General features: G+C 45.3%; 1 protein-coding gene across 13 annotated transcripts in view; it reads right to left on the reverse strand.

Annotated features, from left to right (window-relative positions):
- LOC139375415 (EMAP like 1) overlaps nt 1–27161 on the reverse strand; it is an 80307-nt gene that overhangs the window by 25393 nt on the left and 27753 nt on the right. For 9 of the 13 annotated variants that reach the window (XR_011627792.1, XR_011627791.1, XM_071117189.1 and 6 more), the window contains exons 2-3: nt 7411–7593; nt 3102–3234 (exon numbers count right to left, since the gene is read on the reverse strand). Coding sequence is in view for 10 of the 13 variants with exons in the window: in XM_071117189.1 (XP_070973290.1) it covers nt 3102–3234; nt 7411–7593 (316 nt within the window). In the remaining 3 variants the exon portion in view is untranslated. Of the gene's footprint in view, nt 1–3101; nt 3235–7111; nt 7172–7410; nt 7594–27161 lie in introns of all 13 variants that reach the window. The other 4 variants (XR_011627790.1, XM_071117181.1, XM_071117180.1 and 1 more) reach the window with 1 other exon arrangement.

Raw genomic sequence — 27161 nt, forward strand, 5'->3', positions numbered from 1 at the left:
TCTGGGGGGTTAGGGCCAGACTGGAGAGACTGGGTCTGGGGGGTTAGGGCCAGACAGATGGAGAGACTGGGTCTGGGGGGTTAGGGCCAGACTGGAGAGACTGGGCCTGGGGGGTTAGGGCCAGACAGATGGAGAGACTGGGTCTGGGGGGTTAGGGCCAGACAGATGGAGAGACTGGGTCTGGAGGGGGTTAGGGCCAGACAGATGGAGAGACTGGGTCTGGGGGGTTAGGGCCAAACAGAACATTAGGAACACCTCCTCTTTCCATGACATAGACTGACCAGGTGAATCCAGGTGAAGCTTATCCCTTATTGATGTTACCTGTAAAATCCACTTCAATCAGTTTAGATGAAAGGATGAAGACAGGTTAAAGAAGGATTTTTAAGCCTTGAGAATATTGAGACATGGATTGTGCACGTGTTGCCATTCAGAGGGTGAATGGGAAAGACAAAATATTTAAATGCTTTTGAACGGGGTCTGGTAGTAAGTGCCAAGTGTACTGGTTTGTGTCAATAACAGCAATGCTGCTGGGTTTTTTCACGCTCAACATTTTCCTGTGTGTATCAAAATGGTTCACCACCCAAAAGACATCCAGCCAACTAGACACATCCAGCCAACTAGACACATCCAGCCAACTAGACACATCCAGCCAACTAGACACATCCAGCCAACTAGACACATCCAGCCAACTAGACACATCCAGCCAACTAGACACATCCAGCCAACTAGACACATCCAGCCAACTAGACACATCCAGCCAACTAGACACAACCAGCCAACTAGACACATCCAGCCAACTAGACACATCCAGCCAACTAGACACATCCAGCCAACTAGACACATCCAGCCAACTAGACACATCCAGCCAACTAGACACAACCAGCAACTAGACACATCCAGCCAACTAGACACATCCAGCCAACTAGACACATCCAGCCAACTAGACACATCCAGCCAACTAGACACATCCAGCCAACTAGACACATCCAGCCATCCAGCCAACTAGACACATCCAGCCAACTAGACACATCCAGCCAACTAGACACATCCAGCCAACTAGACACATCCAGCCAACTAGACACAACCAGCCAACTAGACACAACTGTGGGAAGCATTGGAGTCAACATGGGCCAGCATCCCCATGAAACCCTTTTGACACATTTGTCCATGACCCGACGAATGGAGGCTGTTCTGAGGGCAAAAGGAGGTGCAACTCAATATTAGGAAGGTGTTCTTAAATGCTTTGCAGACTCAGTGTATATCATTCTAGATCTATTGATTCAGTCTGGAGAAGGTTCTTTGATACGGCATCGATATTAGGAACTCTTCCACCCTCCCTCTTCTCCTCTTTACATCAATTTACTCTAGAGTCTTGTAGTCTCATCCATCCACCATCCCATTCGTCAGTCCAGGATTATGATAATTTGACTCCAGGCAGAACCATCAGTGGAGGAGTGCCTTTTGTTCCCCTGACAGTAGTGATTGATTACCTGTGCTCCCCTTGCCCCAGTCAGCCCCAGTCAGTTAATCGGGGCCTGGTCTCTGAATGCCACGGCGGTGGGTATGGGGATGGCCGTGACAGCACTGTCCCTTTGTTTTACCATCCACGTAAAATGTCAGTGGCTCTCCCTTCTGAGGAGGGGATATTTATGCCAGGGCGGAAAAATGTGATGTGGCACAGACAGGCCAAACAGGAGACAGTAGTAATGCAGTGAAGAGAAAACAGGGTGGGTTTGTAGGAGACATAATGTGGGTTTGTAGGATACATAATGTGGGTTTGTAGGATACATAATGTGGGTTTGTAAGATCCATAATGTGGGTTTATAGGAGACATAATGAGGGTTTGTAAGAGACATAATGTGGGTTTGTAGGAAACATCATGTGGGTTAGTAGGAGGCATAGTGTGTGTTTGTAGGATACATAATGTGGATTTTTAGGAGTTATAATGTGGGTTTTTAGGGGACATAATGTGGCTTTGTAGGAGACATAATGTGGGTTTGTAGGAGACATAATGTGGATTTGTAGGAGACATAATGTGGGTTTGTAGGAGACATAATGTGGGTTTGTAGGAGACATAATGTGTATTTGTAGGAGACAATGTGTCGACTTAGTGGACTAATCAAATAAACACACCACATTTGGGATGATTTCCTACGTTGTATGATATTTTTGTTCTGGTAGAATTGTGTATTTCAATAGTGTCCACGTATTGAGCTTTAGGGTATAGCTGACTTTGACTACGTTTAGCTATTCATACTGCCAGCTGGCAGCAAACAAGAACAAATGGTGGTTGTCTGCTTGGAACAGAGTCATTACTGTTTTTAAAGGATAAATTAGTCAACACTAAAACACTAGGGTTGGTTTTACTCAAAGCAAGAAAAAATACTGGTGAAAGATGTCTCATAAACTGACCCTATGTCTCATAAACTGACCCTATGTCTCATAAACTGACCCTATGTCTCATAAACTGACCCTATGTCTCATAAACTGACCCTATGTCTCATAAACTGACCCTATGTCTCATAAACTGACCCTATGTCTCATAAACTGACCCTACCATAAACTATGTCTCATAAACTGACCCTATGTCTCATAAACTGACCCCATGTCTCATAAACTGACCCTATGTCTCATAAACTGACCCCATGTCTCATAAACTGACCCTATGTCTCATAAACTGACCCCATGTCTCATAAACTGACCCCATGTCTCATAAACTGACCCCATGTCTCATAAACTGACCATATGTCTCATAAACACTCCTCATGCCTCATGCCTACCTCCTCATGCCTTTTGCACACAATGTATATAGATTTTTTTTTTCTACTATGTTATTGACTTGTTTATTGTTTATTGTTTACTCCATGTGTAACTCTGTGTTGTTGTCTGTTCACACTGCTATGCTTTATCTTGGCCAGGTCGCAGTTGTAAATGAGAATTTGTTCTCAACTAGCCTACCTGGTTAAATAAAGGTGAAATAAAAATAAATAAATAAACTGACCCTATGTCTCATAAACTGAACCTCTATCAGGTCACGTGGTCAGGAAAACTCCTGGATTTAGGCCTACCAAAAGGTAATGGAAGCAATTTGAGCTGTTTACCTCTTGGTTGCTGTTGCAGCAGCATCCTTCCTGGAGCTGGAGAGGGACGGTAGCGTGCCGCCACTTTTCTTTGGTAGGACAGTGCCGTTGTTGACCATGGGCCTTAGAGGGAGGGCAGCCATCATGGGTCTGGCTGTAAAACAAACACACACAGTAGCACAGAGTAAGTGGGGCTTTGCATTGAACCAGCTGCAACTGATGATCTGCCCTGAACCAGCTTCAACATACAGAAAATAACCACTCCTCAAAGGTGACTAGCTGTTGGGAACTGTCATAGTCGGGTGTGAAGTGAACGAACCAGAAATGTAAAGGCAATAATTTATAGGAAAGGTTGAATACAATGCTTTGGAGACATCCCAGCGTTGTCATTAAAATCCGATGGCATAATAACCAGAAACGGATAGAAATTATGTAATTATAACGTCAGTTTAACCGGTTTTGCCAAGTTTGCCCCACTGGAATTGATCACATGGAAGCATACCCAATACAAGACACTTCCACTGGTCTTCTGACCTCTGTCGTTTTGAACGGAGTTGGAAGTCAATAAATGGCCCTCGACCAAGAGATGTACCACTAATAGACTGATGGAAAATGGGACTGAGCTGAGTCGTGGGATGACGTACTGAACGTGACAGATATGTTTAACTCTAGAACCTGATTAGAACTTAGCAGAAGAGGGTGTCAGTATGTCTTTACCGGATCTAGTCCCAAAAAATACTGATGATGGAAGAAAAGCCCACTCAGGGTTAGGGTTATATGTAATATATACAGTATACTTCTCCAAACACACCAAGACATTTGTGAAGAGGGCACGACAAAGCCTATTCCCCCTCAGGAAACTAAAAAGATTTGGCATGGGTCCTGAGATTGCATCACTGCCTGGTACAGTAATTGCTCAGCCTCTGACCGCAAGGCACTACAGAGGGTAGTGCGTACGGCCCAGTACATCACTGGGGCTAAGCTTCCTGCCATCCAGGACCTCTACACCAGGCGGTGTCAGAGGAAGGCCCTAAGAATTGTCAAAGACTCCAGCCACCCCAGTCATAGACTGTTCTCTCTGCTACCGCATGGCAAGCGGTACCGGAGTGCCAAGTCTAGGTCCAAGAGGCTTCTCAACAGTTTTTACCCCCAAGCCATAAGACTACTGAACAGGTAATCAAATGGCTACCCGGACTAATTGCATTGTGTGCCCCCCCCCACCCCTGCTGCTACTCGCTGTTTATTATCTATGAATAGTCACTTTACTCCTACCCCCACACATTGACTCAGTATTGGGTTACTTGTTTTACTTGTATTATTTTATTAACTCTATTTTCTTATAACTGCATTGCTGGTTTAGGGCTTGTAAGCATTTCACGGTAAGGTGTAACAAAAATCAATCAACCTTTTGTGTTATTGAAAAATTTACATTTTTATATTTGACCAATAAAATGTGATTTGATCATCAGCCTTCATCATCAGCCTTCATCAGCCTTCATCATCAGCCTTCATCATCAGCCTTCATCATCAGCCTTCATCATCAGCATTGATCATCAGCCTTCATCATCAGCATTGATCATCAGCCTTCATCATCAGCCTTCATCATCAGCCTTCATCATCAGCCTTCATCATCAGCATTGATCATCAGCCTTCATCATCAGCATTGATCATCAGCCTTCATCAATAGCCTTCATCATCAGCCTTCATCAATAGCCTTCATCAATAGCCTTCATCATCAGCCTTCATCATCAGCCTTCATCATCAGCCTTCATCATCAGCATTGATCATCAGCCTTCATCATCAGCATTGGTCATCAGCCTTCATCATCAGCCTTCATCATCAGCATTGATCATCAGCCTTCATCATCAGCATTGATCATCATCCTTCATCATCAGCCTTCATCATCAGCATTGATCATCAGCCTTCATCATCAGCATTGATCATCAGCCTTCATCATCAGCCTTCATCATCAGCCTTCATCAATAGCCTTCATCATCAGCCTTCATCAATAGCCTTCATCAATAGCCTTCATCATCAGCCTTCATCATCAGCATTCATCATCAGCATTGATCATCAGCCTTCATCATCAGCATTGATCATCAGCCTTCATCATCAGCCTTCATCATCAGCATTGATCATCAGCCTTCATCATCAGCATTGATCATCAGCCTTCATCATCAGCCTTCATCATCAGCCTTCATCAATAGCCTTCATCATCAGCCTTCATCAATAGCCTTCATCAATAGCCTTCATCATCAGCCTTCATCAACAGCCTTCATCATCAGCCTTCATCAATAGCCTTCATCAACAGCCTTCATCAATAGCCTTCATCATCAGCCTTCATCAATAGCCTTCATCAACAGCCTTCATCAACACCTTTCATCAATAGCCTTCATCATCAGTCTTCATCAACAGCCTTCATCAATAGCCTTCATCAACAGCCTCCATCATCAGCCTCCAACTTGACTAGTCTGCTGCAGCTGAAACATTGTGTACTGTATATTGTATGTGGACGCAGGATTAAAGAACAGGAGCGGCATATGGGGTCTGCAGACTTCTGTTCTTTTATTAGAAATCCTGCCTCTATATGTGCAGTCAGTCACTCTGCTAGAACATCACTCACACCTTGAGTGACTCCATTCTAACATCATCACGGGCCCACTTAACTCCCTCAGCATTATTGCTAACAGCACTGATAGGGGTTGCCAGGCCTGTATTTGTATGGATGGCAGAACAGTGACTATAAAATATTTATCACTGCAGATAAAGCTGGTGGGGTTTGTTATATGCTTGCTTGGCCCTGCTGGAACGCAAGTGTATGCGTGGTTGCATGTGTGTGCGTGGGTGGGTGTGTGCGGGTGTGTGTGTGTTTGTGTGTGTGTGTGTATGCAGTAGAATCACTCTTGGCAGGGCATACTGGCAGAAGATATAGCAGAATTAGACCAAACAGACACACCAGGCAGAGAGAGAGAGAGAGCAAAGAGAGAGAGAGAGCAGAGAGAGAGACATCAGAGATAGAGAGAGACAGAGAGAGAGTAGGAGAGAGAGCAGAGAGAGAGAGAGAGAGAGAGAGAGAGAGAGCAGAGAGAGAGAGAGCAGAGAATGAGAGAGTGCAGAGAGAGAGAGAGCAGAGAGAGAGAGAGAGCAGAGAGAGACAGAGGGAGAGAGAGACGAGAGAGAGAGAGAGAGAGAGAGCGAGAGAGAGACAGAGAGAGGAGGAGACAGAGAGAGAGAGAAGAGAGAGAGAGAGAGAGCAGAGAGAGAGAGAGTAGAGAGAGAGAGAGAGATGACTCATACTCTCACAGCCAAAATATGCATCATGTGACTAAATTCAGCTACAAAACTAGGTGCACTGCGAATTATGATGTTCTCACTGTTGTTGTCTGTGAATTGTTGCCACATAATATGATTTAGTGTGGGTGTCAGCACATGCTAGAATTAAGGAAAAACCATGCAAGTGTTTCCACAGCATACCACCTCTCACCCACTCTGTGTGACTGGAATGGCATGCAGTCTGGAGCACCACCAACATCAGAATGCTCTCCATTGACTGTGTCACAGTAGACACCAGTGATCAGTAAACACCAGTGCTCAGTAGACATCAGTGCTCAGTAGACACCAGTGCTCAGTAGACATCAGTGCTCAGTAGACACCAGTGCTCAGTAGACACCAATGATCAGTAGACACCAGTGCTTAGTGGACACCAGTGCTCAGTAGACACCAGTGACCAGTAAACACCAGTGCTCAGTAGACACCAGTGCTCAGTAAACACCAGTGCTCAGTAGACACCAGTGCTCAGTAGACACCAGTGCTCAGTAGACACCAGTGCTCAGTAGACACCAGTGCTCAGTAGACACCGGTGCTTAGTAGACAGCAGTGTTCAGTAGTATAATGTACATTTCCAGACATCCCTACTTCATTATGTCATAGGTAGAAGGGATGTCTGGAAATGCACACCGTACATTAAACACAGTAGACTCCATAGACACATGGCAGTGCTTGGTAAGGTTGTTAGAGGGGACAGATCCTACCTGGCTTTCCAACATTGCTTTCTGATGAGGGGGATATTTTCATCACAGCTGGGTCTACAGCTGTAGATACACACAGAGTCCAGGAGAGAAGAAGAGGAGGATAAAAGATGGATGAAGAAGAGGAAGAGGTGGGACTGGGATGGGTGACTTTCTGTTTGTCACCGAAAGGGGTTAAGGTTTTGCATCTACCTGTATGTGTGTGTGTGTGTGTGTGTGTGTGTGTGTGTGCGTGTGGGTGTGCGTGTGGGTGTGTGTACGTGTCTACGTCTGTGCCTGTATGTGCGTGAATCATCAGTTACCTTTGGTGGGCCCCCTCCTATTGGTCATGGCGTTTTGCTCCTCAGAGATGCTGAGGCGGCGCACCACGTCGGCCAGCGCTGACTTGAGCAGCTGGATCTCATCCTCTTGCATCTGGACGCGCTGCTCCAGGGAGGCGATGCGGTCCGTCACCTCCATGCTGCTGGCTGCCGACGCACTGTCATCTGGAGACGGCAGAGAGACACACACTTATTATGGGCTGACATATCTATATATATACACACACACACACACACACACACACACACACACACACACACACACACACACACACACACACACACACACACACACACACACACACACACACACACACACACACACACACACACACACACACACACACACACACACACACACACACACACACACGTCTCACAGGCTCCTAGAGTGTTGTTACAGTACTTTCTGTATTGATTATGGCATTATCTCTGTGTCCTTGAAGTATTTTAGTTGTGGCGTAATTAGTACATCTGTGCACCATCCGCGGAACATCGGCATCTGATAAATCTACAGAACAGTGATGGCGGTGCCAAATGTATCATGATGCCCCTCACCGTCCCCATTCGTCCAATCAACAGCCCCATTACAGCCCCCATTCGTCCAATCAACAGCCCCATTACAGCCCCAGCCAGCCACCCAGCGGCCGACGAAACTGTACACACTGTACTGTACACAAACGATTGTCAAGCCTCTGACGCAGCCCACAAGTGTTTTAAATATGCAGATGACACCGCTGTCGTGGGTCTCCTCCACCCAGACCGAGCCTCTCTTCAAGGTTTTGACAGGGAAACGTCTCCTCCACCCAGACCAAGCCTCTCTTCAAGGTTTTGACAGGGAAACGTCTCCTCCACCCAGACCGAGCCTCTCTTCAAGGTTTTGACAGGGAAACGTCTCCTCCACCCAGACCAAGCCTCTCTTCAAGGTTTTGACAGGGAAACGTCTCCTCCACCCAGACCGAGCCTCTCTTCAAGGTTTTGACAGGGAAACGTCTCCTCCACCCAGACCGAGCCTCTCTTCAAGGTTTTGACAGGGAAATGTCTCCTCCACCCAGACCAAGCCTCTCTTCAAGGTTTTGACAGGGAAACGTCTCCTCCACCCAGACCGAGCCTCTCTTCAAGGTTATGACAGGGAAACGTCTCCTCCACCCAGACCGAGCCTCTCTTCAAGGTTTTGACAGAGAAACGGCAAAATTCGTCCAGTGGTGTTCAGATAACTTCCTTGAAATAAAACGTTAATAAAACAAAAGAGATGGATATCGATTTGAGAAGGAACAGAATTTCACTACGAAGATTAATGGGGAATCTGTCTATAGAGTGAAATTGCAACAGAGAACGTTTTCATTAACGCAAACTAAACCATTTTAATGACGACCGCCATATCTTACACATTTTCTATAAATCTGTCCTGCAGTGTGCTGTCCTTTGATCTGATATGCATGTTTGGAAACAAGAGAGTGTCAGACCAAGTCAAGATTCAGTGCTTGATTGAGACGGCGGGAAGGATAATTGGTATAGATCATGAATCAGCCGCCAACCTGTACACCAAATTCATCCTCATAAACCGTGAAAGTATTTCACAGGACAGTGCTCATCCCCTTCACTTAAAACTCATCCTCCTAAAACGTGAAAGTATTTCACAGGACAGTGCTCATCCCCTTCACTCAGAACTCATCCTCCTAAAACGTGAAAGTATTTCACAGGACAGTGCTCATCCCCTTCACTCAGAACTCATCCTCCTAAAACGTGAAAGTATTTTACAGGACAGTGCTCATCCCCTTCACTCAGAACTCATCCTCCTAAAACGTGAAAGTATTTTACAGGACAGTGCTCATCCCCTTCACTCAGAACTCATCCTCCTAAAACGTGAAAGTATTTCACAGGACAGTGCTCATCCCCTTCACTCAGAACTCATCCTCCTAAAACGTGAAAGTATTTTACAGGACAGTGCTCATCCCCTTCACTCAGAACTCATCCTCCTAAAACGTGAAAGTATTTTACAGGACAGTGCTCATCCCCTTCACTCAGAACTCATCCTCCTAAAACGTGAAAGTATTTTACAGGACAGTGCTCATCCCCTTCACTCAGAACTCATCCTCCTAAAACGTGAAAGTATTTTACAGGACAGTGCTCATCCCCTTCACTCAGAACTCATCCTCCTAAAACGTGAAAGTATTTTACAGGACAGTGCTCATCCCCTTCACTCAGAACTCATCCTCCTAAAACGTGAAAGTATTTTACAGGACAGTGCTCATCCCCTTCACTCAGAACTCATCCTCCTAAAACGTGAAAGTATTTTACAGGACAGTGCTCATCCCCTTCACTCAGAACTCATCCTTCTAAAACGTGAAAGTATTTTACAGGACAGTGCTCATCCCCTTCACTCAGAACTCATCCTCCTAAAACGTGAAAGTATTTTACAGGACAGTGCTCATCCCCTTCACTCAGAACTCATCCTCCTAAAACGTGAAAGTATTTTACAGGACAGTGCTCATCCCCTTCACTCAGAACTCATCCTCCTAAAACGTGAAAGTATTTTACAGGACAGTGCTCATCCCCTTCACTCAGAACTCATCCTCCTAAAACGTGAAAGTATTTTACAGGACAGTGCTCATCCCCTTCACTCAGAACTCATCCTCCTAAAACGTGAAAGTATTTTACAGGACAGTGCTCATCCCCTTCACTCAGAACTCATCCTCCTAAAACGTGAAAGTATTTTACAGGACAGTGCTCATCCCCTTCACTCAGAACTCATCCTCCTAAAACGTGAAAGTATTTTACAGGACAGTGCTCATCCCCTTCACTCAGAACTCATCCTCCTAAAACGTGAAAGTATTTTACAGGACAGTGCTCATCCCCTTCACTCAGAACTCATCCTCCTAAAACGTGAAAGTATTTTACAGGACAGTGCTCATCCCCTTCACTCAGAACTCATCCTCCTAAAACGTGAAAGTATTTTACAGGACAGTGCTCATCCCCTTCACTCAGAACTCATCCTTCTAAAACGTGAAAGTATTTTACAGGACAGTGCTCATCCCCTTCACTCAGAACTCATCCTCCTAAAACGTGAAAGTATTTTACAGGACAGTGCTCATCCCCTTCACTCAGAACTCATCCTCCTAAAACGTGAAAGTATTTTACAGGACAGTGCTCATCCCCTTCACTCAGAACTCATCCTCCTAAAACTTGAAAGTATTTCACAGGACAGTGCTCATCCCCTTGACTCAGAACTCATCCTCCTAAAACTTGAAAGTATTTCACAGGACAGTGCTCATCCCCTTCACTCAAAATTCAGTCACAGCAGCAGCTGGACAAAAGGAAAGAAACTTCTTCAAAATAAAATTAAAACAGACTCTTTAATTCCAACAACCAGGCTGTATAATAAATAGTATGTTGGTCCCTCGAGTATACAGCATATTACACTTTCATTTTAAATGTGTTGCTATGGCAATTTGAATGAATTATTTTGTGTAGTTTCTGTGTTTTCATGTTTTATGTACTTTAATTTTTAAGCACATGACCAAATTAATTTCCCCTGGAAAGAGTTGATCTGAATCACAAAGGGCAAAGGCTTTTGTACAAGACAGATTTAATCATGAGCTGTCTTGTCTTTCCGTCTGTCTGTCCGGTCTGTCCTGTCTGTCTTGTCTGTCCTGTCTGTCTTGTCTGTCTGTTTGTCCATCCATCTGTTCGTTCAGATGAGGTTGACACCACCACAGTAACCAATCACCCCCCCCCCCCTCCCCACACAACCAAAGCCCTCCTCGTGGCCTCCAGCTGCTCCTACTTTAAATTCACTTGGCATCCCTGCAGTAATGATTACAGTTGATTAATGCTCCATTGGAGACATAGGCCAGGGTAAGTCTCAGTACCGCTTCCCACTGGGCCCATACTAGCCTTTCAACTTAGGCCTATAATAGGAAGGACACTGTGACTGCATGGGTAGATGGATAGATCTGGGAATTAACATCAAGATCAAGGTGGTGTGGTCTTCTTTCATGGCTTGTCCCTTTCAATTTGATATGTACTACAGTCATCATCTGAGTAGGATTAGATAGGTTGTGCATGCTCCATGGTTCTAGGATCATTGGAGTGTTAAGTTAATTTAACAGGTTACACTACAAATGATCTGAACTCACATTAGATTGATTTCCCGTTAATGAAAACCAACCATGACGGTAGATTCTAGAAAATAGGCTTTGATGGGAATTTCAAGGTGCATAACCCAAATCAATCACGATGACAAATATATTATGAGGAAGACGTCTAACTTACTTACTGGGCCTTTAAATATACGATACCTCAAACAAAATGGCCACCTAACCCAACGTGATGGCTTTTTTATTAGACTATAAATTATTCCTTTGATGGAGACCTTCTTTAGATTCAGGTGGAAAGCCAAATCTGCCACGACAGCGGATGTTCTCTAAAGCAGAGTACACAAAGCCCACATCTCAGTGCTGTAGCAGCTGCTTGGGGCAATGGTACGAGCACGGATACAACGACTGCCTGTCACAGCCCTGATACCCCTGCGATCGGTTAGCCGATTGTACTGCTCACTAAGGTCACCTGGGCTCTCAATGGAATTGACTACTCCCACAGCAGACTGCTCAATAAACAGAGAAAATAAGTCAGCCAATGGAATCAGAGTTAAGACAAATCAGTCTTCTCCTCCCCGAAGATGCTCTTTCATGAGGCAGTACCTTAATTGTTTCTCAATATCTGGCCCCCGAACAGATACCGGTCTCAGAGATGATGTCAACCAGTCACAGAGATGATGCCGGTCTCAGAGATGATGTCAACCAGCCCCCGAACCGATACCAGTCTCAGAGATGATGTCAACCAGCCCCCGAACCGATACCAGTCTCAGAGATGATGTCAACCAGCCCCCGAACAGATACTGGTCTCAGAGATGATGTCAACCAGCCCCCGAACTGATACCGGTCTCAGAGATGATGCCAACCAGCCCCCGAACCGATACCAGTCTCAGAGATGATGCCAACCAGCCCCCGAACCAATACCGGTCTCAGAGATGATGCCAACCAGTCCCAGAGATGATGCCAACCAGTCCCAGAGATGATGCCAACCAGTCCCAGAGATGATGCCAACCAGTCGCAGAGATGATGCCTACCAGTCCCAGAGATGATGCCAACCAGTCCCAGAGATGATGCCATCCAGTCGCAGAGATGATGCCATCCAGTCGCAGAGATGATGACATCCAGTCGCAGAGATGATGCCAACCAGTTCCTGACATGATGCCAACCAGTTCCTGAGATGATGCCAACCAGTTCCTGAGATGATGCCAACCAGTTCCCGACATGATGCCAACCAGTTCCTGAGATGATGCCAATCAGTCCCAGAGATGATGCCAACCAGTCCCAGAGATGATGCCATCCAGTCGCAGAGATGATGCCAACCAGTTCCTGACATGATGCCAACCAGTTCCTGAGATGATGCCAACCAATTCCATAGATGATGCCAATCAGTCCCAGAGATGATGCCAACCTGTTCCTGAGATGATGCCAACCAGTCCCAGATGATGCCAACCAGTCCCAGAGATGATGCCAACCAGTCCCAGAAATGATGCCAACCAGTCCCAGAGATGATGCCAACCAGTTCCTGAGATGATGCCAACCAGTCCCAGAGATGATGCCAATCAGTCCCAGAGATGATGCCAACCAGTCCCAGAGATGATGCCAACCAGTCCCAGAGATGATGCCAACCAGTCCCAGAGATGATGCCAACCAGTCCCAGAGATGATGCCAACCAGTTCCTGAGATGATGCCAACCAGTCCCAGAGATGATGCCAACCAGTTCCAGAGATGATGCCAACCAGTTCCTGAGAAGGTTCTCAAGTGCTAATTGCATTGTTAGCTGTCCACAAGGAGGAAGGACCATTGCTTGTCCATCCCTGGTATAGGAAGGGCCATTGGTTGTCAATCCCTGGTATAGGAAGGGCCATTGGTTGTCAATCCCTGGTATAGGAAGGGCCATTGGTTGTCAATCCCTGGTATAGGAAGGGCCATTGGTTGTCAATCCCTGGTATAGGAAGGGCCATTGGTTGTCAATCCCTGGTATAGGAAGGGCCATTGGTAGTCAATCCCTAGTATAGGAAGGGCCATTGGTTGTCAATCCCTGGTATAGGAAGGGCCATTGGTTGTCAATCCCTGGTACAGGAAGGACCATTGCTTGCCCGAGCCTGGGACTGGTACCAAAAAGGTTGAGAAACACTGGATCAGAAGGTCATAGGACTTAGAAAAAGAATGCACAAAACATTCTGTTTGTTTTGCCTCGAAGCTGAGACGTTTGTGTAGTGGCTTGTATCTATCTGGTTAACCTCAGTGTCAATACCAATCCATTCAGGATAGATGCTGTCCCAAGAAGTGTCAGACTCAATTAGAGAACCGTCCATACAACCGCTCCTCTCTGCTAACACCTGTCCATCTACATTCCCCCAAATGGCTCTTGATATTCCTCACTGCGATTACCTTTCTCCAAAAATAACCAATGTCGTGACGGGTGAAGGGCCACATGTCTACTTCTTTTAGTGCTCGATGATCAACCGAGCCTTGGCGTTTCGACCTAAGGCAGCCAGGAGGAAGTAAAGCACTCTATTTTGTACCACAGACATTTCTGAGTAGCTTTTTTTCCCAAGCCCGTGATGTCATTAATGATTAACAACATAGCACCTTAACCTCCTCCTTTCCCCCCTATCCATTTCACCACCTTCAGTCAGCCTCTGACAGGTAATAGTTTAATTTATTTAGTTAATTTTTCTGACAGGTATAGTTAAAGATGCATCGAGGAGACAGGGAATAAAAAGTGTCTGTTGTGGATGGTGCATGATCAAAGCAGAGAGGGACTCTATTTCTGTCTATGTATCCCCGTGTAATCTCATTAAAAATACAGCTCCCCTGCCTGAGCTATCTATCAATGATGACTCACTCTGCTTGACTTTATATTAGCCCGGAATGGCGGCATCTGAGATGAGACTGAGATGAAATGAATGAGAAATGAACGAGAAATGAAAGAGAAATGGAAATGAATCGCCACAGAGGACTCATCTTTGTTGCTTCATAAGATTATCTCAGAATGTTGTCATATTTCTAGACTGTTGCCTCTCTGGGAGAAAATATTAACGGGCCTAGCTGTGTGATTGATATGCATTATATTTCCCATCAGTATGTCAGAGAGGCCAAACAATAGAGCTCAATTGACTTGTGAAAAAACGGGACTGTAAACACTGACATGCAGCAGGGGTCACAGAACCAGTGAGTCACGCTATAGACTCCATTTCCACACAAAATCCATCTGGTGGTCTGGCTTCACTGAAAGCTTAGCCTAGCAGATTAGCACAAAGTGCTTTCCAAAAAGGCAGGTTTAATTACCTAAACACTCTGTCTCTCAAATGTAAAATGCTCAAATCGTGGGCTGACACGAGTCTGTCTCTACAATCGTTCACTCTCTCAAGCAATCTCTTTTTTTCCCCTCAAGGCCATGAACAAAGATCACAATTCATTGACTGGCTTGGAGGACGACACCTAAAGTTCATCATCCTCCAGATTCAATTTGTCTGAATGGTCATCCCCCGATTTGAGAAGCTGTAAATCATGTCAGATAGAGTTAAAAACATATTGTAGGGTGGCCTGGGGTTGGTCTGGTGCAGGGATGGGGAAGTTTGATGGGAGTGGGGGCCACAAAATATCAGAACTCATCATGAGGGGGACGCAGTTGCTCACTGGTCTGCATACCCACATGTGCACTCCCCCACCCCCCCGACAGCGGAGAGAACATTTTTACGTTTGAGAGTTCATTTTGTGCAATTCTACACATTTTGCCATGGGACGGAGAGGAAAAGATGCTGGTTTAAATCTAATTTAATGCATTTCTACTCATTTTGCCACAGGGCAGAGATGAACATTTTCTGTGTTACAGCTAATTTATTGCAATTCTACATTTTTTCCAAAGGGTGGAGGAAAATGTTTACAGGTTTTAATAGGATATCTGAATGAGACTGAAATCAATGCCCCCCCCCAGTAAGCCAGTAAGTCGACCATGATTACTAAGTTTAGATAACTGGCCGATAGACTAACTAACCAATATAAAAAATGACATGTGCTAATTGAGTGACTATCAGTGACTGACACAACAAGAGAGAACATAATTACCCATCCCTGATCTAGTGGGTAACACCATGCATCACCTTTCAGCACATACAGTGCCTTGCGAATGTATTCGGCCCCCTTGAACTTTGCGACCTTTTGCCACATTTCAGGCTTCAAACATAAAGATATAAAACTGTATTTTTTTGTGAAGAATCAACAACAAGTGGGACACAATCATGAAGTGGAACGACATTTATTGGATATTTCAAACTTTTTTAACAAATCAAAAACTGAAAAATTGGGCGTGCAAAATTATTCAGCCCCCTTAAGTTAATACTTTGTAGCGCCACCTTTTGCTGCGATTACAGCTGTAAGTCGCTTGGGGTATGTCTCTATCAGTTTTGCACATCGAGAGACTGACATTTTTTCCCATTCCTCCTTGCAAAACAGCTCGAGCTCAGTGAGTTTGGATGGAGAGCATTTGTGAACAGCAGTTTTCAGTTCTTTCCACAGATTCTCGATTGGATTCACAGATTCTCGAGCTGGACAGATGACAGTTTGTCCATTTGACAGAGGTGTATTAGCCAATGAGCTGGACAGATTACAGTTTGTCCATTTGACAGAGGTGTATTAGCCAATGAGCTGGACAGATTACAGTTTGTCCATTGGGGCTAACGAACGCCCTTGTTTGAACAGACGGCGCTTAGGTCCTATAAATAGTACGGGGTGGATCAGAGAGGGACCGCTCACATTTTTCGATGACCTGTGTAAAAGAGGACAGAAGGAAAGAAAGGAGGACCAGAGGAAGAGATTCTAGTTAATCCAGGGGCCCAACTGCCCCCCTGGGACACCACTGCATGTCCTTGGAGGAATACCGAAGAATCTTCCTGACATCAGCCACATCCTTCCTCAGGTCAAACAGCGGTCAACATGTAACAGCACTAGCCCACACGCCCTCCCCCCGTTTTACACCCTGCTGGCTTAGGGTTTCATTAGGGGCCGGTCGGTCTGACATAGTCACGCGTTACCATACTCCCAAAACAAACGTGAGGAAGCCTTGAAAATCAAGGCTAGGTCACCGTCAGTGATAGACTTTGGTGAATCTGGGGAGATGAAAGAGATAAGTGAAGCATTTTGTGGTGTTTACGAGGTCTGGTTGAAGTGATACTAGTGCTGAGCGATTAGTGCTTTTTGAGGTCGGTTCGGTTTCAGTTCGATCATAAAAAATGATCACGATTTCGATTTAGAAGATTTTTTTATACATTAAATGCACTATGCATTATGTGGGTTGAATGCTGTATCAACACAGAATAAAACTATTAACAGAAGCCCCATGATGGTAGTGACTGCCCATTACTGCTGATCACTTATTCACCATAATTTACTCACATTACTTTCCTTTAATAAAATATTTCAGTTATTGTGCATATTACATTTGTTTTATTCGATAACTTTATTATTTCATTCCAAGTCATCATCTGATCTCTACAGAGCTGCTGACTACGCTGTCTGACAAAATCACTATTTTATTAGTTCTTCAAAGTAAATAAGGCATACAGTACTTTTATGACTGTTGAATACCAACTATCGATCACTTGGATAATGTATTTTCAGGTAGAGATACCTGGTGAAGAAACCTCTCTCTATGTATCTCCTCTTGATCACTCGTTCTTCTTTCAGCTACGTAGTAGGCGCGAAAGAAACACAGACCGTTCTTCTTTCAGCTACGTAGCAGGCGCGAAAGAAACACAGACCGGTCTTCTTTCAGCTACGTAGCAGGCGCGAAAGAAACACAGACCGGTCTTCTTTCAGCTACGTAGCAGGCGCGAAAGAAACACAGACCGGTCTTCTTTCAGCTACGTAGCAGGCGCGAAAGAAACACAGACCGGTCTTCTTTCAGCTACGTAGCAGGCGCGAAAGAAACACAGACCGGTCTTCTTTCAGCTACGTAGCAGGCGCGAAAGAAACACAGACCGGTCTTCTTTCAGCTACGTAGCAGGCGCGAAAGAAACACAGACCGGTCTTCTTTCAGCTACGTAGCAGGCGCGAAAGAAACACAGACCGGTCTTCTTTCAGCTACGTAGCAGGCGCGAAAGAACATTGGATTATGGTCATTCAAATAAAACGAATGGATTTAAAATAATCTAACTGTCTGTCAATTAGTAGTTTTTTTTAAAACCGACATTTCGGTTAATCGCTCAGCACTAACGGATACCTGAAAACCGAGAGAGGCTGACAGGCATGGAAATTTTAGCACCTGCCGTTTGTAGCCGAAAGGCCAAAGCCAGGAAACATCATTAGCATGCAAAGTGCATGTGCATATATATTAAGACAGCGCTAGGAGCACAATAGGTTGTCCCCTTCTCAACCCATTCTGTCAAACCCCCTCTGCTCTGTCTGTACAAGGTCCCTGGAGAGAGGCAAACACTGGGGAGATGGGTGGACTGACTGCTGTTCTCAATATTTTATTTAACTAGGCAAGTCAGTTAAGAAGATATTCTTATTTACAATGACAGCTTAGGAACGGTGGGTTAACTGACTTGTTCAGGAGCAGAATTACATATTTTTACCTTGTCAGCTCGGGGATTTGATCTATTAACCTTTCAGTTACTGGAAGGTGTTCTAACCACTAAGCTACCTGCCGCCCTTTACTGTAGGCTATAGTTTAACCATCCGATCTCAGAGTTCTGTCAGTCTGGCAGTGCGATCTGAGGCAGAACCCACCACAGCAGCCTCCTTTTCCCCACACGTCCACACACGCACGCACGCACGCACGCACGCACGCACACACACACACACACACACACACACACACACACACACACACACACACACACACACACACACACACACACACACACACACACACACACACACACACACACACACACACACACACACACACACACACACACACACACACACCCCTCCCAACCCACCATTCCCCACCAGGCTCAGTGGCACAAGTCCAGAGGAGGAACACAGAGGAGACCATAGCAATCCTCTCCAGAACTTCTGTCAAAGAGCAAACAGTCACAATGCAGGCAGAGGATTAAGGAGGGGTATACTGATCTCAAAGGGGGGGTTGGGTTGTGGGGATAGATTTCAACAGGAAATGCATGTTTTATAGGCACTGTGTGTAAAAGCGATCTGGCCTCATCTGAGAAGAGACCTTTATCAGACTGGTGTAAAAGCCAACAAGCAAACAAACTAATCTGTATGCCAACCAATTAAACAGGGCTCAGATCTAGACACTAACAAAGAAAAGCTACAGCTAATACCATGTGTTGCAATGGCCGCACAGGGACGGTAACAATGCACGATATTGGGATCCTGTCTCTAGCCAGATGAAGAACTCCCTCCCCCCTCTCTACATTCATCATCGCTGCATCCCCTAGCACCCACTCCAAGCCACGCCCAGGCTCCAGCTTATGGTAAGTTACTCACTCCCTCATAGAACACAGCAACAAAAAAAAACACAAAAACAGATAGAACGCTGCATAGAAAACGAGGCAGCCTTTTTCTGCTGACTCATCACCAGTCTATATGGGAGGAGGGTACAGCAGAGGCCTGATGGCAATTAAAGACACACACACACACACACACACAAACAGCTTATTTAACCTTTATTTAACAAGGCAAGTCAGTTAAGAACAAACTCTTATTTACAACGACAGTCTACCCCCGGCCAAACCCTAACGACGCTCGGGCCAATTGTGCGGCGCCCTATGGAACTCCCAATCACGGCCGGTTGTGATACAGCCTGGAATCGAACCAGGGTCTGTAGTGACGCCTCTAGCACTACATCTCATGGTTTGCTCTACTCTCTCCTTTGACACGCTCTTTTCAGTTGGCCGATTGGCCAACCTTTTCTCCCACAAACAAAGGCTTTGTGTACAAATGACAAATGGCAGGGAACATTGGGCTTATTCAGACAGTGTTGTTGTAAGAGTTGGGATTTACATGGTGTGGAAACCAAATGAGAAGAGAAACACTGGACAGTGCTTGGACATTCCAGGCCAGATACGGTGCATGGGCCTGATCATATGTCAAGCAGTTGGCTTAGAAGAATGGCACAGAAATGCAACCTTGTTGACAAAACTATCCTTATAGGGGAACAAGAACAGCATAAAAGCTAAGTAAAACTGAGATAGTAAAACTGAACTAGTATTTTAGGGGAAAGACTGATCCGCCAAAAGCTACTTGAATGCTTTTGAAAATTAATTTCATTGGGCGTTGCAGCATTGCAGTGTTGCGGCATCACTTCAGATCCTGGTTCAATTCCAGGCTGTGTCACCAGCCGTGACCAGGAGTCCCTTAGGGCGGCGCACAATTGGCCCAGCGTCGTCCGGGGGGGCGGGGGGCTTTACTTGCCTCATCACTCTCTAGCGACTCCTTGTGGCGGGCCAGGTGCCTGCAGGCTGACCTCGGTCATCAGTTGAACAGTGTTTTCCCCTACACGTTGGTGCGGCTGGCTTCCGGGTTAAGGGAGCGGGTGTTACAGTTTTTCTCAATTGCTAAAACACTAAAACCCATCGGCTGAACAAAGTTCTCAGTTGCCTGGACTCATTTAGCTAATTATGCAGTCTGTTGTCAATACCTTAAACCATTTCACATGGTAAAACACAATTTGCAGATCTCACTTAGACTTTTCAGCAAAACTCTAAACACATTCTCAATCTCAAAACACATTCTGCACTCTAATGCACATGTCATCCATACTAGTAAACACAAGTGGCAACAATCAAATACAAATAGAGAACATATGTCATTGATTGAACACAACCACTCAAAATGGATTTAACCTGTTTCAAATGATGCGACACAACCAATATAAACCAGTTCAGAGAGCAAACAGGTTGTTGAAGGTGGGAAGGAGAAAGCCTGAGAATGGATAGAAGAAACAATGTGAGAGGACGAGGACGAGTGCGTATGCGAGGTGGGCGACGAGGAGGAAGAGAAGGAGGAGGGCAAGAAAGAGGAAGAGGAGGACGAAGAGGAAGACAAAGAGTGGAAATATCTGATGAAATTTGAGCAAGTTATAGACCATGTTCTTGTCCATGGACTGACAATGAGGGAAGCAGGACTCAGAGTGCAACCCAATTTGAGCCGATGTTCTGTGTTCACCATAGTAAGGACATTCAGAGAAGAGAACTGGTACAGTATACTACTGTATTTTTGTAATGACAAATTTACTGTACTACACTATATGCAGCTGTTTCAATAGACATTTGTAAAGTTAATCACTGTATGTATTGTACTGCATGAATATGTTTTGTAACTGCACTACTACTTTTTATAGAATTGCAAGGCTGCCACATGCAGGTGGAAGGACAGCTGTATTCACTCGGGAGGCCGTTATAGGTGGCATGGTCCTTCAAGATAATGCAATACGACTCAGAGAAATCCAGGAACGAGTGATACAAGACAACACACACTTCCAGGTAATCGACAGTGTGAGCATTTCCACAATTGACCGTGTCCTCCATCGTAACAGGATGAGAATGAAACAAGTATACAGAGTACCTTTTGAGTGCAACTCACCAGGGGTGAAAGAACTGCGAGCTCAGTATGTGCAAGTAAGTGTACATTCAGAAACATTTACTGTAATCCAGATTGTCTACAGTACTAACACATACTATGTGAATAACATTACTCTTCAGTACATACAATGTATGTGAATCAGAAGCCTAATTGTTCTCTACAGTATAGCACTGTCTCTGTACGACTTACAAAATCCTACATACAGTATATTGTATTTCTACACAGACAATATTTGACTTGGAATCCTTGGACAGACCCCATGAGTTCATCTTTGTCGATGAAGCAGGCTTCAATCTAACAAAGAGGAGAAGGAGAGGCCGAAACATGATTGGACAGCGGGCCATTGTTGAAGTCCCTGGTCAACGAGGTGGCAATGTCACAATCTGTGCTGCTATCAGCAACCATGGTGTTCTACATCACCATGTTACACTCTGGCCATATAACACCCAGCACCTTCTAAGATTTATTGCCAATCTAAAATATATTTTATTTGAGCAGCAGGTTCAAGAGCAGCAAGGTCAAGAGCTAAATGAGAATCTCATTCCCACCTATGTGATAGTGTGGGACAATGTCAGTTTCCACCGAGCTGCTCAGGTAAGGGAATGGTTTAACATCAATGGGCAGTTTATGAACTTGTACCTCCCTCCATACTCACCTTTCCTGAACCCGATTGAGGAGTTTTTCTCCTCTTGGAGATGGAAAGTGTATGATAGACAACCCTACACCAGAGTAAATCTGCTGCAAGCCATGGATTTAGCCTGTGGTGATATAGGTGAGTAATCATGTCAGGGCTGGATATGGCACACAAGAGGCTTCTTCCCACGTTGCCTCAGTGTAACGCCGGGAGAGTGATGGGTGTGGAGTCAGACGCAGAGAGCAGAAGATAAACGGGAAAAATGCTTTAATGTCCTCTGTAACAGGAACAGGTACAAAATAGGGCGAAGCCCAAAAACACAGGCGCAAACAACAACCCAAAACCACTGTTACAAACACCGGACAGCGAAAACCCAAAATCAACAATACACCACTAACGTACAATAACAACAAGCCCGCACAAACACCAGCGGGCTAAACAAACTTAAATAACACCCATCCCAAAACCCCAACTAGGAACAGGTGAAAACAATTAGACAGAAACAAACGAAAAGGAAAAAGGGATCAGTGGCAGCTAGTAGACCGGCGACGACGACCGCCGAGCGCCACCCGAACAGGAAGGGGAGTCACCTTCAGTGGCAGCTAGTAGACCGGCGACGACGACCACCGAGCGCCACCCGAACAGGAAGGGGAGCCACCTTCGGTGGCAGCTAGTAGACCAGCGACGACGACCGCCGAGCGCCACCCGAACAGGAAGGGGAGTCACCTTCGGTGGCAGCTAGTAGACCGGCGACGACGACCGCCGAGCGCCACCCGAACAGGAAGGGGAGCCACCTTCAGTGGCAGCTAGTAGACCAGCGATGACGACCGCCGAGCGCCACCCGAACAGGAAGGGGAGCCACCTTCAGTGGCAGCTAATAGACCGGCGACGACGACCGCCGAGCGCCACCCGAACAGGAAGAGGAGCCACCTTCAGTGGTAGCTAGTAGACCGGCGACGACAACCGCCGAGCGCCACCCGAACAGGAAGGGGAGCCACCTTCAGTGGCAGCTAGTAGACCGGCGACGACGACCGCCGAGCGCCACCCGAACAGGAAGGGGAACCACCTTCAGTTTCAGCTAGTAGACCGGCGACGACGACCGCCGAGCGCCACCCGAACAGGAAGGGGAGTCACCTTCAGTGGCAGCTAATAGACCGGCGACGACGACCGCCGAGCGCCACCCGAACAGGAAGAGGAGCCACCTTCAGTGGTAGCTAGTAGACCGGCGACGACAACCGCCGAGCGCCACCCGAACAGGAAGGGTAGCCACCTTCAGTGGCAGCTAGTAGACCGGCGACGACGACCGCCGAGCGCCACCCGAACAGGAAGGGGAGCCACCTTCAGTGGCAGCTAGTAGACCGGCGACGACGACCGCCGAGCGCCACCCGAACAGGAAGGGGAGCCACCTTCAGTGGCAGCTAGTAGACCGGCTACGACGACCGCCGAGCGCCACCCGAACAGGAAGGGGAGCCACCTTCGGTAATATTCGTGACACTCAGGAGGGACAATATTGCTTGTGATGTCGACGAAGTGCTCTGGCCTGACCCAGCCCAAAGACAAGAAGAAGCACATTGATCACATGTTTACTCCTTTGATTTTTGTCCCTTTTAGTATTGTATACTGTAGCACAGTGCATTGTAGGCTGTATACTGTACAATGGACAAATTGTATGGCCCTGAACATTGTTGTAAGGGATCTCGTCCTCCTCTTCTGAGGAGGAGAAGTGAGAAGGATCGGAGGAACAAAACGCAGCGTGGTAAGTGTCCATAATGTTTATTTTAAAACATAAATTGAACACTACGAAATACAAACCAATAAAGGTGAAATTAACGAAACAGTCCCGTGTGGCGACAAACACTGACACGGAAGACAAACACCCACAACCCAAACTGAAACCCAGGCTACCTAAGTATGATTCTCAATCAGGGACAACAATTGTCAGCTGCCTCTGATTGAGAACCATACTAGGCCGAACTCAAAAACCAACACAGAAAAACAAACATAGACTCCCCACCCCAACTCACGCCCTGACCATACTAAAACAAATAATAAAATAACAGAACTATGGTCAGAACGTGACAATTGTGCTTTCCATTTATTTAGCACTGACTGCTCAATAGATTTTGACTGGTTGCAGGTTCATATCAACAAAGAACAAGAATTACAGTATCACAGAGACAAAGGACAAGTTTGTGAGATGCAGGGTACAGTACTGTAAAAATAGGGGTCAAGGAGGAGGAAGAACAAAAAACAAAATTGCAAAGAGCAAAGCAGAGTAGTAATTTCTGATCAATTTTGAGCTACTATGAACATGTTAGAACATGGCACATAGAACATGGCACATAGAACATGGCACATAGAACATGGCACATAGAACATGGCACATAGAACATGTTTTCGTTCATGAAAAAGACAATGGCGGAAAGATATGAAAAAATTTTTAGATAAAAAATGTACTTCTCCCTGAGAATTGTATGTTTTGAACAATGTGTTTTCTATTTTTCGGTGTATTGTTTACTGACTGCTTGAGAGTGTATATCATTTTGATCACTTTGTTTATGATTTGAGAGCAGTGTATGATTTTGAACACAGGTAAAACTGTTTTGAGGCGAATGTTTAATTTTGCAAGAGGAGTCAGAGTTTATGTAAATAGTGCTTGAAGATGAGGTTTTGTGTTTAACGTTTTGGAGCAAGGTTTCAGAAATTGTGTTTGAGCAATTGAGAAAAACTGTAAGAAGCGTGGTTTGAAGGGTCATGTTTCGGAGGACGCATGACTTGACCTTCGCCTCTCCCAACCCCGTTGGGGATTTGTAGTGATGAGACAAGTTTGTAATCATGAAATTGGGGAGGAAAAGAGGGGGGTAAAAAAATAGGTGACAATGAATTTTATTGATCTCATTCTCTTTATTCCCTTAGATGGGATATTGAATGTTTTCTAGATATATTTCTCTGTATACAACCACAAGCTAAGGGGAATCACATCTCATAGCCATCCATCTACTAAACTGGGTTTATTTCCCCTTTCTCCTTGTAATTTCTATTTGTATTTTTTATGGATCCCCATTAGCTGCTGCCAAAGTGTGTGTGTGTGTGTGTGTGTGTGTGTGTGTGTGTGTGTGTGTGTGTGTGTGTGTGTGTGTGTGTGTGTGTGTGTGTGTGTGTGTGTGTGTGTGTGTGTATGTGCCAATGTTTCTGTTGCTTAACGGGCCCCGCTGTTCCATAAGGTGTTTTTTTTTTTATCTGTTTTTTAAAATCTAATTTTACTGCTTGTGTCAGTTACTTGATGTGGAAAGAATTCCATGTTGTCATGGCTCTATGTAGTACTGTTTGCCTCCCATAGTCTGTTCTGGACTTGGGGACTGTGAAGAGACCTCTTGTGGCATGTCTTGTGGGGTATGCATGGGTGTCCGAGCTGTGTGCTAGTAGTTTAGACAGACAGCTTGGTGAATTCAACATGAATAAAACTTTCAGCCAGGAGACATTGACATGCATATTATTAATATAATTAGCTCTCTGTCTACATCCAAGAACCAAGTGCTGTCCTGTTCTGAGCCAATTGCAATTATACGTCCTTTTTTTGTGGCACCTGACCCCACGACTGAACAGTAGTCAAGGTGCGACAAAACTAGGGCCTGTATGACCTGCCTTGTTGATTGTGTTGTTAAGAAGGTAGAAACTAGGGCCTGTAGGACCTGCCTTGTTGATAGTGTTGTTAAGAAGGTAGAAACTAGGGCCTGTAGGACCTGCCTTGTTGATAGTGTTGTTAAGAAGGTAGAAACTAGGGCCTGTAGGACCTGCCTTGTTGATAGTGTTGTTAAGAAGGTAGAAACTAGGGCCTGTAGGACCTGCCTTGTTGATAGTGCTGTTAAGAAGGTAGAAACTAGGGCATGTAGGACCTGCCTTGTTGATAGAGTTGTTAAGAAGGTAGAAACTAGGGCCTGTAGGACCTGCCTTGTTGATAGTGCTGTTAAGAAGGTAGAAACTAGGGCCTGTAGGACCTGCCTTGTTGATAGAGTTGTTAAGAAGGTAGAAACTAGGGCCTGTAGGACCTGCCTTGTTGATAGTGCTGTTAAGAAGGTAGAAACTAGGGCCTGTAGGACCTGCCTTGTTGATAGTGCTGTTAAGAAGGTAGAAACTAGGGCCTGTAGGACCTGCCTTGTTGATAGTGCTGTTAAGAAGGCAGAGCATCGCTTTATTATAGACAGACTTCTCCCCATCTTAGCTACCACTGCATCAATATGCTTTGACCATGACAGTTTACAATCTAGTGTTACTCCAAGCGGTTTAGTTATCTAAACTTGCTCAATTTCCACATTATTTATTACAAGATTTAGTTAAGGTTTAGGGTTAAATAATAATAACAGCACTCAACCAATCAGACCACTCAGCTCTGGGAGATACTCTCACCAGCATAAGGTTAAATATATCTGTTAAGATTAGAACCGGGCAATGAAAATATGGCTTTGATTTAGAAGGTGAAGCCAGGACATGTGATGGGGCCCTGGCCTTGGTGTGGGGTAGTACACAAATACAGAGAATTACATGAGAATTAAATAATTGTGCTCACCGATCATACTAATTTCATTCATCCACCGGTCATAATAGTTTCAGTGAAACACAACCATAACAGTTACTCACTGGTCTAACTATTTGCATATTAAATCCAAATATCAGATTGGAATAATCCTGTTAGTTCCAGCTTTAGTTATAAACACACCTTTGTTTCCCGTAGACTTGTGCTGAATACTTTTAACATCAGGGTTGTGTTCATTATTACATGAAAAGAAAAGGTTTTAAAACAGTTTTCTAGTCCAGGTAGTCACTGTCAGTTTATGATCCCTTGTCCTTGGTCTTTCTGTTGGTGCCTGATGAGGAAAGAGGAGATACCTCCTCGAGGTTAACCAGAGCACTAAAGAGCTTCTACCCCAAAATCCTGCTTCTGGAGGTTTGATGAAGTATGAGCCCTCCTGCTCCCTGTACTGAACTGCAAATGCAGGGGTAGACAACTCCTCCACACAAGCATTCTCTGAGCTGCATTTCATGCGTATGAATATCAGTGGAAGAACGCGATAGAAATGCTATTTTCTATTGGATGTGTGGAAATGTTGGTGCGAGAGGTGGGGCTACACATCCAATAGAAAATAGCATTTCTATCACGTTCTTCCACTGATATTCATACGCATGAAATGCAGCTCAGGGAATGCTTGTGTGGAGGAGTTGTCTACCCCTGCATGTGTTTCATGACCTCGTTATCTGTCTGTAACTTACACATTCTCTGTGCTAGAGGCTAATACTCCCCCCCCCCCCACACACACACACACACTCACTCACTCACTCCACTGCTATTTCCACTCTCCCTTCCACAGAAGGGAACATTAGGAGGAAAAAATGTGGCAGCATTATTTACACTATGTATTTCAGACGTACAGATGAAGTCGGAAGTTTACATA

Source organism: Oncorhynchus clarkii, chromosome 19 (assembly GCF_045791955.1).
Source record: "Oncorhynchus clarkii lewisi isolate Uvic-CL-2024 chromosome 19, UVic_Ocla_1.0, whole genome shotgun sequence".
NCBI classification, from domain to species: domain Eukaryota; kingdom Metazoa; phylum Chordata; class Actinopteri; order Salmoniformes; family Salmonidae; genus Oncorhynchus; species Oncorhynchus clarkii.